Source organism: Mycteria americana, chromosome 2, assembly GCF_035582795.1.
Source record: "Mycteria americana isolate JAX WOST 10 ecotype Jacksonville Zoo and Gardens chromosome 2, USCA_MyAme_1.0, whole genome shotgun sequence".
NCBI lineage: Eukaryota > Metazoa > Chordata > Aves > Ciconiiformes > Ciconiidae > Mycteria > Mycteria americana.
In genome coordinates, this window is record NC_134366.1 from 165,569,905 (window position 1) to 165,585,178 (window position 15,274).

Here is a 15,274-nt window from a genome sequence, read left to right on the forward strand (position 1 = left end):
AGCGTTTGGACCATTAGTTTAGAAGATCCTTTTCTAGTGAGCAGAAATACCTGAGTTGCCAAAACTTTTGCAGTTCCTAGGCAAGCAAAACAAGTGAGCCCAAGATGAGCTGTAAACTTGCCCAATGTATTCTGCTGGCTTGGCATTCACAGGAGACAATCAATGCACAGGAACAGAGACCACAATAATTTGAGGACAGAGCTGCACGTGTCTAGGGGCGGACAGTATTACAAGTTGAGTCAGGGAAGTGTTTTTATGATGGAGAATCATTGAAATAATAAGTGGAGTATTAGATGAAATAATAAGTGCAGTATTAGAACTCAATCAGTAAAGGCTGTGATGACAGAACATTAAAATGAAGACCAGTCAATACTGGGGAGTAGGATAATGATTTGTAAAACTGGTTCATTAGATGATAGCAAAATTTGGCCTGTGGTATTTATTTCCGTTTTTCTCTTCTCTTTCTCTCTGGCAACCTATGGTGGAGGCTGCACTAATCAAAGGAGTGGGGATACAGTAAACCCACTGGGGAAGAAAAAACTTTAAGTAGGAGCAAATATGAATGCTGGCTGTGCCTCAGGAATTGAGTAGTGGCCAAATGAATGGGACTCCAGTTTATTATGCAAGATTATGCCTAGGAATAATGAAGCTTTGTAGTCAACCTCAGACAAGTCTTTACAAATCTTAGAGTGGCAAAGGGAACCTACACGCTTGTACTCAAAGCTTTTGCAGAAGTCAGCTGAAGCTTTAAGCATGCCAGCAAGGGCAAAATCTGCTCTGGGCACAGGGCCAAAGTAAGCTGATTCACCCTGAAATCTCCTTAAACCATCAGTAGGAGATGACTGTGTTTGAAGCTTTGGCTAAGTCTCCAGCTAATATCATTGCTGGCTCTCAGAGTGCAATGCCTAGCTGCCCAAGTTTCACAAGGAAATTCAAGACTAAAGTCAGGCTTCTAAAATGTCAACATTCATATGTTACTCTCCTCTTTCCTTGTCCCCTCTCTTCAACCCCTCTGCAGACCCCCACAAACGAACATTGGGTATTTTTCATATGATTGCAACTGAAATCTTACGTCCTAAAATCCACCAAAATATTCATTTTTATACGTTTTCTCCTCAAGGGAAAGAATGAGAGATTTGATTTTATTGTGCTTTCCACCTAATTTTTTTTCCATAGGGTGAAACTAGGAAACATTAAAGTTAATCAACAAGTAGCAAGGACTCAATGGCATAAATGAGTGCATGTTAAACTGTTAGTGGCTTCCTTAAGCTTCTCTCTGTGTTCCCTGGTTAGACAAAATGCAAAGAGATAAAGATATTATAAAACACAGATTCTAAAGTTCTTCGGCTTTTCTAATCACGCCATTCAATTGATTCATATTCTAACTGCCATTTGCTTTTACATTTACAAAGTAAAAGGAGCATTTATAATGTCATATTGGTTTGACTGAGGTGGAGTAAAGCAAAAGGCAGCACTTTAAATCCATTCAGGCCCACTAGAAATACATTACAACTGATAACCTCATAGTATAATATAGAAAAAAAAAAAAGGAAAATCAGTCAATTTCCGGTCAGAAAGAAAGAAAGTCAGAAAGAAAGACAAGTCTCAAGTAGTATCATATTTTAGTATTATAATTACATTTTTACATGCAACATTTATCATGCAGTCTTGCACCTGTAGTACCTGCCTATCTGACAATGTGAGAATCCCCTATTAAGTAAGCATCTAATTCAGCCCAGTTAGAGAACATAGTCTGCAACAGTAAAAAACCTCAGCTGCTTGGTTCTTAATGACTCATTTAAACTGGCTGAAGTGCTGATTCCATTAAAGACAGATGAGGCCTCTGTCACCTGGCTGCATGTCTTCTCATTTGCTGAAAATCAGAACAAGGCAGACCACTCCCAAAAGATATGATTTTTATAAAAATAAGAAAGAAGAATCTTAATGCATAACAAGACCTGCTAATGAGGGTTTGATGTATGCAAATGTGAGTGCATGTGTGTGACACAGGAAATCTGTTCAGCTGCACATGAATGTATGCTTTTTCTTGTCATGATACGTCATCTCTACGCTCATTTGCCAAAGCTCAGGAAGTCATCTACGGAGTGAGATATCCAAACAGAGGTGACTATATATAGGTGTCCATATGTCAGCCAGCAGTTAAGGCTGCCATGACAGTCAAAGGAGAGTCAGGCAATGAAGTCAGTGAAGCCTAGGTACTGATTCACCTCACACATAAAGCAATTGGCTGGGCTTCAGTTCAGTTGTCTACACATAGGCTTATGGTGCATGGGTAAGACCCCTGGGTGTGTGAGGCACCCACACAGGACTAACAGATGTGATATAAGATGTATGTCCCTCTGGAGCGGTGCAAGGGCCAGGCAGGGTGTCTCTATTGGCACAAGAAGCACTTAAATGACTCCTTGTCTTCCTTATTTTTCCTGTTAGTCAAATCATTATGACTGTTAAAGATGAACTGTGTTACAGTCTGACTACGTTGTCCTTACTCTTTTTATTCTTCCCTTATTATTCCCATTATAGCTATTTCAAAAGTAAACTGTGGATTTTCTATCAGCTAGAAGAAGATAATTCAACAACTGCCAGGAAGGACAGAGGGCTAATGGTATCTGCCTTTGCAGAGGAGGACTGCATGGTCTCCTGCGATTCCCTCTGATAACTCTGTAGTTTAATCACATCTACAGTTTGTACTAGATGCTTTGTCAGGCTAGTTGTATTAGTACAAGAAGATTAGATTCAGGGCTAATGTGGGTAGCCATGCTGTAGCTGTAAATTGGAGACTTGAGTTTTGTAAGGGCCCACCTACTTTTCAGTGGTATAAAATGATAGTAATAGCATTCAAGATTTTCCTCACACTCTAGAGCTCAAGCCCACTTCCTAAAACCATCTAACCACAACAGTATCTAAGAGTGGCAAGTTGATATTAAATGAAAATGAATGAAAAATATACATGTATGAAGAAACCGTAAAATGAGTAAATTATTTAAATAAGAGAAAATGGCCATACAGGAACTTTGATGCAGCAGATATACTACAGTGTTAAATTCTTACACTGTTGTGAGGCTGTTATGATCTTCTCTTTATTTTATTCTATTCCTTTTCCCCTTCCCATAAGCAATTCCAGAAGTTGCCCTTGGGCATGTAAATGACAGCTGATACTATACAGACGTTCACATCAGTATCCATCAGCCTCACACCCCCTCCCCATACTCACTCATTAATGCCATTTACTGAAGGTATCAACTAATTTCTCAGCATGTCACAAATAGGGGCTTTTTTCCCCCTTATTTGCAGCTTCTCATTTGCTACAAGTGAAAGATTAAGGGGCCTGATTCTGCCAAGATCAACTGAAATCAGTAGAAATTTCTCCTGGGGATATTGAGCAGACTCAAACACTCAACTATTAATAATAATAATTCTAGATTAATTCAGTGGCAATTGGTAAGAAATCTTTTTCCAATCCACCTTAATCCAGAGCAAAAGAAAATGCACAGATTTTTTATAAATAATTACCTCATACATGTGGATGATTTATGTTTAAGCTTATTAAATACACCCTTAGTGACTGGAAAGGAAGCAAAGGAAATTGGCATAAAGAGCTGAAGAAATGAGTTGCTCAAATATCAAGTTACTGAAAGACACAGTCAGAAACTTCATTAATATTTCTTGTTTCCTTGGGCGAAATTTCTGACGTGGGGAAAAAAGTGATTGTGTTTTATGTTACGCCACTTTTTCAATTCTGCCTGTGGTGAATTAGTCACTTCACCTACTTTTGAAGGGAATCCCGTAGGCTAGTGAACAGCCCACAGAAGAATCCACATTCACAATTTTTAGAATTTCCAGCTAAAAATGTAGAACATTGTGGATGAGAAATTACTGAGGCTGAACTGCAGAACAAAGAGATCATACACATAAATCTCCCTTTAAAAGGTGGCCAGAGTGGGAGGAGGCAGGGATTTGGCCTTTGTGTACAATAGCTCAGTTCCTGAAACATTTGCCAAAGGTACAGGAAACCTAGATGAAAGGCCTTTCTCAGCACGAATGGGGTCTAGGCCAAAGTTCTTAATCAGCAGGCTGTTTTGGGGTGGGCTGGAGAGAGACATCCATCCAAATTCCTCCTATTGCAGCTCTGTCGCTTTGGACCCTGACAGAGCCAGATGGAGGGAAATTCTCAAGTCCAGTGATGCAGGCAGAAAGGAGAACTAGGTCTGGGTCATGGTTGCAAGGACTGTTTCTATTTTTTATACACATAAAGGGAAAAATGTGGCAATCTTTCATCCTCTGCCTGGACCGGGGAATACCTAAATATAGCCCTATAGTAAATTCTTTTTACGTAGTTTAATAGATCATGTAAGGAATGCTTTCCTTTTTTAGAATAGCCTATAGCAGGGTGGTTTGGACTTCTCCAGGCTGACAGAAAATATGGGTTTGGGGTGTCTCACGCTGCAGAAGGAACTGAGGCATGTTCCTGCGTGAGGTTTCGAATATATTATATCAACACTTCTGTCCCTTACCATACTATGGAAGAAAAACAGCTGTGGCTGTTACGTCTCGTGACCAACCATCCTTGCCAGCTAGTGTTAATTAGTAGATTATGCCGTAAGTGGTTTTAGGCACAGAAATCCCTGTTAGAAAGATTCAAGGTGTGTTTCTTTCCCGATAAGGCAGGAGCAATTCTGCATGGAAATTCTGTCCCTTAGGAATTTCTAGGAGCGCAGATACATAAAAGGTGAGGCGGGCATTTCTCAAGAATATACTTGTGAAGCCTACATTTCATTCAAATCCCAATTTAGTCAACCTTTTTTTTTTTTTTTAAGTTTGGATTTACATAACTTTTAGTTCCTGAATCACTCAGAAATTTTGAAACTGAAGTTCTGTTTAATCTGTCATTTTCATCTGACTTTTTTCATAAAATGCCTGTAGACTATCACTTCTAAAACTGTTTTGTGGACTGGGGTTTTATTTGACTGTTCAGGTCTTTTGATGATTTACTGGGCTCTTTAGAGTCTGAAATACCATAATTTTAGTAAGAACATTGTTTAATAGTGTTGTTTATTCACTAGTACTCGACAATTAATTACTGACACTGGTGAGGAGGGAAAACACCTTAGAATTTAAGCACTGCAAAAAGAGCATTCACTCCCTCCCGTTACTAAAAATTCATACAATGCCCTTATAATTAACTAAATATAACATACGTACACTCATAATCCAGTTAACTCTGCTTCTTAATACAGTACCCCAAACATATACACATGAAGAAATCCACACCTTTATTTACTGGCATATGCTTAAACAGACAGGTTTTTTTAGGGAGTCTCTAGAGTCCTGCGGGTTATGTGCTTGAAGAGCATTTCACAAAAGAACAAAGCACTGCCAGCTCAGAGGTTAAATGTGGCCGGGAACAGTAAAGCACTGCAACAGGAGTGTCCTTATTGAGGAGACAAAAGAGCCTTTAACACCCTCCACTCTTCCCTCTTTGATACCAGCTGGTGCAGGTACTGTGCTGGGGCTATACATGGTGCATTCTAGTGGAGCCTGCTAGTTAGGCTGGTTTCCACCCCTGGAAATGCTAGTCACAAGTAAGACTGGTAATACACTGTTGGAGGGATTTTTGGAAGGTTGTCTGCAATCTCCCAAGAGAGAATTTGACTACGGTTACAGAAAAAGACCACCTCTCAGAATAAAAAAAAAATCATCAGTTCTTTAATATGCAAAAGAAAAAATCATCAGTTCTTTAATATGCAAAAGTGACCTGTGATTTAGATTACATAAATAACTCTGATGCTAACACCAGGCTAGTGACATAAAGAGAGGAAAGGCTCATATTAAAGTGTGAATTTTCCATTCAGCATCTACAGTTCCTCTGAGTAAGAAGCGTTGTTATTCTGGTTTATTGTATGAGAGCTGATGAGACTGTAAAGAGATGAAGTGTCTTACAGGCCAGTCATTTTATTCTTATATGAAACCCATGGATTTTAATCTTTCAGAGGAAGATTTCTGTTTCAGCATCAATGCTTCATATTAAGGATGGGTCCAAACTCAAATCTAAGACTGTCTGTGTGTTAGTCTTTGTGCATGCGTCTAAACTAAAACACTGCAGCTTGATTTTATCTTTAGGTCTCTGTGATGTTGGACTACATCTCAGCTGCTCTTGAGACAAAGCATACAGATGTCTGCTCCTCCATTTAGGGTTTTACCCTTTCCTCTTTGTCATATCTGAAACTGCATCTACACACAGTGTAAATACATTTAGAAATATGACAAACAAATCATAGTATTGGCTGACATCTAGCACTGCAGAGAAAGCAGAGAAAAAAACCATCAAAAATATCTATTATTTCATCAAAGCAGGACCTTTTTTAGGCTTAAGTATCTTACTGAACGGCATCTTATTTCCCTTCTCTCCTCAAAATTTCTGCCTAAGGAAAATATTAATATTAATTAAGTTTCTGTTTAGGCCTTTCAGTAGATGGATATATAGGGAAATCTTTTCTTCAGTCCTGTTTTATGCCAACTTATTTTTCTTCCTTTCTAACTGTCACTTTTCTCTATAATAACTATAAATCATTTACAAATATCATAGACTGATTAGAAAGGGGAAGTAGCTGTACATAATATTACACTTCTTTCTTATAAAAAATACTGAGCTGAGTTCTAATTTTTATTCAAAGTGTTGTGTAGTAATGATACAGATATGAGGGACTTTATTGTTATTAATTATATGCATCAACATATGTCATAATACTTGATGTAACCGACTGAAGATTAAAATAATCTCAGAGCTCTCATTGCTTCTTCATTGTGCAAGAAAAAGGCTGAATAAGAGAAACAAGAAACTAAGCTAAATTACATTCTTCACTAAGATGTGAAATAATGTCTTCTTTAATATTATATGATTTATATAAGATGATAGAGCAGATCAAACAATCCTTTCTATGGGATTATAAAATACTACTTTTATTTAGAAGTAAATAAGGATTTATAAGGATTTTCCTTAAAAATCTAAAGAAACTGCCTGAAGCTTTCTGCAACTGACTTCTTTGCTTTGATGATAATTCTTAGCAAAACCCAAGAGTTTGAGTAACAGTGTCTATTTTAAAGAGTTTTGATAACACTGGTTAAGCTGATTAAGAACCAGTTCAGTGACAGATCTGAAATCTAGATGTGAATGTGTCATCCTCATTACTGGAAGATCCTTCTAGGGAGGTCTTGAAAAGACCACTTTCCAAGAGGCCTGCCAAGGATTTACAGGCAAGTATGAAACCATTGCTAATAACATTTGCAGAAGGAATAAGACTGGTAGAATGATCAATTACCATGCAGGCATGGTGGTCATAACGAGACAGCAAGACCATAAAAAACAAAAATAATATATTTCAGTACAATACTATGATCATTGTCTGTTCAGAAACATGTGATCTTTGGACAGTGATCAAGGAAAGAGAGAATAGGAGGAATGGTGATGATCTGCCTCCACCACACTAGCAGAGGTTAATCCAGCAACACTGCTTTCCGTGATAGTACCTATGCCTCAAAAAAGATTCTGAAAAATTGAATGTGGTCCAGAAAACTAGTCCCAAAAATTCTTTGAAGGAATAAATCTTACAGAGAAAAAACCTCACGATGAGCTTGGTCTGCTTCTTTTAACCAAAAGGAAACCTGAAAAGTGGCTTGATCAAAGCACACAAACGTATTTCCAGAGAAAATCAGTGGCTACAAGATGGTTCTTTTGTCTAGGAAAAATAGGTCATAGCAAGAATCAACAGATGTAATTCAAAGTCAGAAAAAATCAAATGAGAAACAAGCCACACTGAGTTAGCAGTGAGAGTGTTAAGGCACTGGAATAGACTCCCAAGATACACGAGTATTTCTCCATCTCCTGGGACCTTCAGATGAAGACCAGGCATTTTTCCAAAAAATACACCTTTGCCAGGTGTGAAAGCTTCACACAATATCAGTTGGGTAGGATGATAAGTCCATGTAAATCACAAGTCCTTAAAGTTTGGGTCATGGACCAGTCAGTGTCCACTTCCAAAATTTTCCAAAGGCAAAGGTTAAGTTCAATACAAGATTTAGGCCCTTATATTTTAGGCAGCTGGCCCATCCTTAAGAGTCCAGAACCCTCAGTGATGAGTCTTGGTTTCCTATAAAGTGCAGAGGGAGAGTTCATCTCCTTTGGTTGGACAGAAACACCAAAAGCCATGTGGAGCTTCTGTTCCTCTCTAGGGCTGTTGGGCATCTCTATTGCCAGGACATCAGGCAGGTATCATGACATTCAGGTCTCAGAAGTCACGAACAAGGAACACAATCAAAATGCCTTTCTTTTTAATATATTTTAATGAGTCATGGTTAGATTACTCTAATCTTTGTAGTCAAATCTGTTCAGTTTCTGCAGTGATTCTTCCCTGTGTCTTCTGCCTTTCAGAGTATTGATCTAGACAACTGGATTAGTCTAGTCAATGATGTATAGAAGAAAAGCAAATTCACAGACTAGGAAAGAAAATGCATGAAGGAGCCTAGAGTCTTGAATTTAGTGTCTGGGACACTTGAGAGGTGACTGTCCTGATGATGAAGTTTTCAGACAGAGAAGTTCTTTCGTCCCAAACTCTGCAAATTTCTGGGTAAGAAATTCTTGGCTGTGTTCGACAAACTGGTATATTTATTACTGTTTCTTTAACATAAAATAACCTACATTTTTTGGATGCCAACTCCTATGTGGGCACATTCAGTGTTCTCTATGAAGATTTATGAGTTTAGGACTGTGACAGAAATGTTTCTAGAAGGTTTAAGTAGGAGATGTATGATAAACTGCAGAGAAGGGGGAAATCTCTGGGCATTTAAAGAAGCAAAATCTTCAGTTCCTATAAAATATTAAAACCAAGCAGGGAAGTGCCTTCAGGGTTAAGTTAGGGTTAAGTGGCAAGTGAAGGAGGATTCTCTGGATTACCCTTTTAGATGTAAATGCGTACCTCGTTCTTAACTCCTTTATTGGATCTAGTCCTTCTATACAAAATTTCTATTGGTTAAATATAGTTTATGGAATTATTAGAAAATATGGTTTATGATAATGAAAGAAGAATCTGTTCTACCAAGAATGCTAGGTAAAATTGAAATGTAAGGCAAAATTGAAATGTAAAGCAAGGCAATATATCATATTGTGTACATATTGTTCCTAAAATATTTCTGTGACATACATACATTTAATTTGGTTTAAAATATGTTTCTTCAGTTAGGGTAGCTATTTTTGTCAAGCCATACAGAAGCAGACATTAGTCCTATAAGCTTTCTAAAAGACAGGACTGAGGTAACTTCTTTCACCCTGCTTGGGTTTTAATGTAGATCAGAGTTGATGAGGTTTTTTTGTTTGCAAAACAAATATTGTCAATTGCATTTGCCAGTGTCCAGGCAATGGGTTATGGCATCGCTCTGTACATGAGAAAACACATTGCTATTTGAGATAAAAATAGCTGACTCAAAAGAGCTTTGAATAATTACGGAAGTCTTGCCTTTCTTGACTTTCATTTGCAAGCTAAGAGATGACACCAAGGGTCTCACGGATGCCTGTGCAATATGTGCATAAGTAACCCATGCCCCTGAACTGGAAATGTGTAACAATCAGTGAGGGATGTACACGTGTACATCAGAGCAAGTCACTCTAGGCTCCCTTTATAGTAAACAGCATGGTCAATGATACTCAGAACGTAATTCCTGTTTTCCCATAGTAGGTGCCTACATTTGGTTGGATAAATTATAAGCTAAACTCCATTAAATGTACTTCATTGCCTACACTAGCAGCCTTATTAGCCAGCTCAGATGTTGACACCTAAAGATGGTCACACGAAAAGAAACTTTGACCAAAGAAACATAAAAAAGAAGAAAAGAAAATGCAAGTCTAGCAAAATTGAGCATGTGTTCTGCTTGTATTTCTGTGCTTTGCTTTTTTTCTAATCAGTACTAATTAAGTAGCAACTAATTTGCCTAATGCAATAAATTCCTCTACTCTGTTTCATTAATTTTGTTGTTGAGTTAGATAGAATCCAACCTAAAGACTGTAAAACCTGTTAGTAACTAACCACTGCAATGACTGATTGCAATGGCTGATTATATGCCCTTTAAATGAATAGGTCTTTTAATCTTCCTCAGTTCTTAGAAGAAAAGTCAAAATAAAGCTATGGTCTTAAAAAACCCTTCATTTTCCAGCTAGGACCAGAACTATAAAACTTCCTTAGAAAATGTGGTAGGTGATCTGCTTTCATAGCATTCTTGGTCTAGCACTACAGAAGCACGAAGTTCTGATGACTACCTGAGCTTTCACTTTCAGAACTTATCATTTTTGATAGAACTTGTCAGTGTCTTCCAACCTCAATGGCGGTATAAAATCCCAATGGGGAAAATCCGGATGAATATTGTTCAACGTGATCAGAGGTATTTCCCAAAGCTCCCAAATACAGAGTTGACTTCATATCCTTTTGCAAATAAAGTGTGTTTAACTCACATGTGCTAGTCGATCAAATCTGGCAAAGAGTTCATTCAGCATTCGGACCAACTCCTGGGCTGACAGAGTTGTGGAGAGGTTGGTGAATCCTTTAACATCTGCAAAAAGAATGCTAAAAAAAAAGAAGAGATATTAATATTGCAGTCTATTTCCTTTGATAACTGAATGTCCTAAGGTACCTTCTAGTAATTTACTAGTGAAGGATCATTTTAGTCATGCTACCTTTGCTCTAGACTTTTCGAGATTCTGGAGTACTGAATATAAATATTGAAGGGACTAAAGAAATACTACCAAGTATGAGAAAGGGTTTTACCATTAATGTGTGTTATGCCATTTTGGATTTTCAAATCATTCAGGAAGATACAGTTAAGCTTTAGTAAGCACAGTTGTCCCCATTTATCAGTGAGAAGACTGAGGCGTAGTGCACCCATAATATAGAGGGCTGTATAAACGGATAGAACTGGCACCCAGCTGTCTGTTAGTATCTGACAGTGTTCTCTGAGGGTGGGTTTATATATAGCTGCTTTTACAGTGGGTTTGACTTCAGCCATTTAAATTTTTAGTGTGATTTTCAGGCTTTACTTATCTATGTGCCATACAAGACTCAAATCCTAAAACAACAGACAGATTCACGACAGTCTTGATATATACCAGGCTCAGGCCAGCTTTATTGCATCAATTTTAGGGACTTGACAGAAGTACCTGAATTAGAAGTATAGTACCCTCTATTTAAGGTATGAATCTTTATTTGGATGATTCCTTGTTCTTTCCATTGACTTCACAGGGAGCCTGGTGTGATCGTACTTTGAATTTAGGTGCATCAAATCGGGTGCCTGAAGTTACGGTAGGATCTTAGTCAACAAACTAGTTGCAAACAGAGCTCTAACCTATATTTCAGCAGCCAGTGAATTTTTTTCTAGCCATGTAACTTTGGCTGTTCACTGTGCCTACGATGAGCACATGGGAGTATAGAGAAACATACACACACACACGCACACGCACGAAGTCTGTGGTGTGCAAGCTATCACCCAGAACGAAGCATGTAATAGCTCAGTACTTGGCAGCTGAAGAAAGGAAAGTATTGTTTGCTTTAAAAAGTGGTAATGTTCAAAAAGACACCTATCATTCTGGCACAGACTGGAAATAACCCAAATGAACCTTGTTAGCACTTCAAACTCAACTAATATCTGGTGTTACAATCTGAGTAGCTGATGACCTTTCATTTGTGTTGAACAAGATCACAACTTAACAGTGTCTGAGAATCACTAATGTAACCAATAAATATAGTAATGATCAGGTGGAAAATAAAATATGACTAATGATAATTCAACTCATCTTCAAATGTATGGGCTGGTAAGGGTTTGGGTGAGGATTAAGTCAGAGGCTTACAAACTGGGTAAGATTTTTAAAACAAAATTAAAAGGTAAAGTACCAAACTACCCAAAGAGGAATGAATATTAATAATAGCCTACATTGATAAAAATAAGATTTTCAAACAACTAATTTCTATAGTTTTCATTATCAAAACCCAAAAAAACTAACGGGATACTAGTTTTAGGGATTCATATAACATTGGTTTAGGTAGTGTTCAGTGCTCAACATTTAGGAAAAAATAAGGTGAAACTCAGTTTTGAAAAGATCTAGTCCTTGGCAGCATGCATAGGAACCAACCAGTATCTGTACTCTAAAGCACACAGAATCTTAATTTTAAATCTCTTCCTAGCATAAATTATGTTTTGCCTTTTCACTCCTGAGTAAAACTCTTTTCCATTCAAACAGAAAGGCCATCTTTTCCCTATTTTGATTATTCTACAGCAACACTTACTCTGCGAATGAAAAAGGCTAATGGAAGACATTTTAATTTAGGGCAATTCAAACCTTATGTAAGGGTCCTTGATACTTTCCACCAGATTTAATAAAATAATATGTCTGAGTTACTGCAAGGCCACAGAAGAAGCAGATGATCAATTTACTGTTTTGCAGAAGTTCAAATTACATTTATCGAACTTGTCCAGACAAAGTTATATCTGGGTTTCATCAAAAGGCAAAGTACATGCTTTCCTAGCAAACCATCTCCCATCATATCCAAGGATGCTTATTTTTCACTTCCTTCAGTGATGGCCACTCAATCATTTGCCCTTGTGGTTTGAGACAAACTTATGGAAAATATGATTGGCTTATCTAAATATTCTGATGGTCGGGAACCACAATAAAATCAGAGATTCTGTAACGTCATGGAGTGGAAGCTGATCATTCTGATGTAAATGTACAATTAGGACTTATTACTTTGAGTAGCAGCTCATAGGATAACTATCACCTTCCCACTAACTAATTTAGGGATACACAAAATTTAGAGAGGGGAATAAAAAAGGGACATGGAATTAGGAAATTGATAATAAGAATGATTGAATGAAAATGACTACTAAACAGAGGAGCCACATGACATGTCTACATCTTTGAGAGCATCTTACAAGTCTCCATCTCATTTCTCAGCGTGTGGGGTCAACCAGAAGGTTGTGGTAGAATATGTGTCCACATGCAGGCAGGGCTCTCCTTTCTGTGCAACCCTGACCACTTAATTAAAGCGAAAAAATACACAAATGGTCCAGGCCCAGTGTTCAGTTCAAATGGGTCTTGCCATGGCAAAGGCATCCAGCCATCCTGATGAGTAAAAGGCGGCACCAAAGTGCTTATCTGCTCAGGGATTAAACAAATGTACACTAATTTTCTAATTTATGAATGAATAAAGCAACAGAAGGGAAACCCTCAAACAAGAGACACTTAGCAGCACCTGAGACCTTAAACATTAAAGAGAGGCTCCTCCACCCACCTGACATTCTCATAACGATGAATGTAGATCTTATGAAACTGGTGTTGCAAATGTTCATCTTCTACGTTGGTCATATCATTTATCATTTCCAGGACTACAAAGCGTGGTAAGACAGAGAGCACCAGCCGTTCCTAAAACAAAGAGGAAACCAAAGTGTCAGCATCAGTCTGAATTAGTACTTCACAGGAAACTGATTGAGCTCTCCCCTATTTAAAGAACTGGATAACTGGTAATTTAAGATGTGACCCTCCCCTCTAAAAATTCTAGCTCAGACCATTTGTGATAATTTACATTACCAACCTGAGTCCGGAATATGGACCCTTCTCTCTCCTTCCCTTCCTAGACATTCTTCCCTCTGATGTTTTAAGCTTATATGTTGATTATTTAAAGATCCATCTTATTTATTACCTCCATTACAAGCTTCTCGCTAAACATCACTTATGAACATATCAAGCACTGCATTTCAGGCAGTGGTAGCTTAGTTAACAGATACAGGCCAGAGGAATTTGAAAGTCCTCAGCAGCAAGTAGGATCAGATTTTTATTCTTACTTATTTATCAGAACTTACAGACCGTGTGTTTAGCATCCATAAACTGTATAATTAATAATAAAGCTAGAGAATAAATAAAGCAAAAAAAATAAAGCAAAAAATATACAGAGGAACCTGACTCCTCTTCACTTAGTGAAAAGGACAGCATTTAGACAAATCTTAGTTGTACTGTCAGAGATTAAAGACAGGGATAATATAAACTAATGCACACCTAAGAAATGTTTTATGGGAAAGAATTAGCCATAGACTAGTTTGTACGTTAATTGGGTTACAATAGTTAACAGGAACTAAGTTTTAAAGTGACTTGGGAATCTCAGAGTCTTCTCAACAGTCTGTGGCATTGAAGTGCTTACATCATTTTGACAAACGGGACTGGGTTTCAAAGTTCCTTGAAAACTCTATATGTAATCTCAGAAATAAGCATTTATATGCGTCAGTGAAGCGGGTTTCCAGGATGACTCATATGGCTCGTGGCCCACTTCACCTCTTTTTTGAAGATCCCCCCAGGACAGATTGTGGGCTGAGCTGTTCTGCTGACCCAGAGCTGACTGTTCTTTTTCCCAAAGGCTTTGTATGACCTCCCTGTCCCATAATGGATTCACGTCTGTTCACATAATACAGTAAGGGCTGTACAACAGCAACCACCAAAGTAGTTCATGGAATATATAGCTTTCTCCTACACCCAAAGGCATGTGGCAATTGGGAGAATGGGTTGTGCTGCAGATGACAGCCTGCTCCTGGCCATCTTTTAGGCCCTAAGGGAGCAGATAGGCTTTCACTCATTCATTGTATGGACATTCACGGCAGAGAGCCCGTCAAGAAAGAAGAAACTAATTTATTGGGATGTTTGCCAGTCTCAAATCTCCCAAAAAGTACAGTTGGTTGCTGGTGGTGGTGGGAGTCTCCATTGCAAGGGTCCTCATGGCAGTGTCTTCAGCTAGGTCAGCAGAGACTCCTCACATTATTGTTCTACTCAGTTCTTATAACCTGACTGGCCCATAATCCCATGTCACAACCCCAATCCTACATAATTCATCACTATTGTTTTATTTTAACCACATAACTAAACATTTTTTAAATATCTACCTACAAAAGACTAGTTCCATAGACCATTTCTGCAAGGAGAGTTTCTATTGGGTATTTACAAATGTCTTATCTATGCACAATTTAATCACTTCAGCAGCAGGAATCACCTAGAAAAGGTGCTGGATGGGACACTCCACCCAGAATATTAATTAACACACTTGAACGTATAAATGGGACTAGACAAAGCAGGAGTTGCATCTGGGAATTTCTAGAACTGCTCAAAACTCCCAGCTCCTGTAAGAGTCCGTCAATGTTTAATTGTGAAGGTTCAGTCAATCTCCTGCTTTCAGGG

General features: G+C 38.1%; 1 protein-coding gene across 2 annotated transcripts in view; it reads right to left on the minus strand.

Moving 5' to 3' along the window:
• The window catches only part of ADCY8 (adenylate cyclase 8), a 132,529-nt gene that overhangs the window by 66,377 nt on the left and 50,878 nt on the right, over window positions 1-15,274 (minus strand). For both annotated transcript variants that reach the window (XM_075495274.1, XM_075495273.1), the window contains exons 3-4: window positions 13,347-13,477; window positions 10,517-10,628 (exon numbers count right to left, since the gene is read on the minus strand). In XM_075495274.1, coding sequence (XP_075351389.1) covers window positions 10,517-10,628; window positions 13,347-13,477 — 243 coding nt within the window. The remainder of the gene's footprint in view (window positions 1-10,516; window positions 10,629-13,346; window positions 13,478-15,274) is intronic.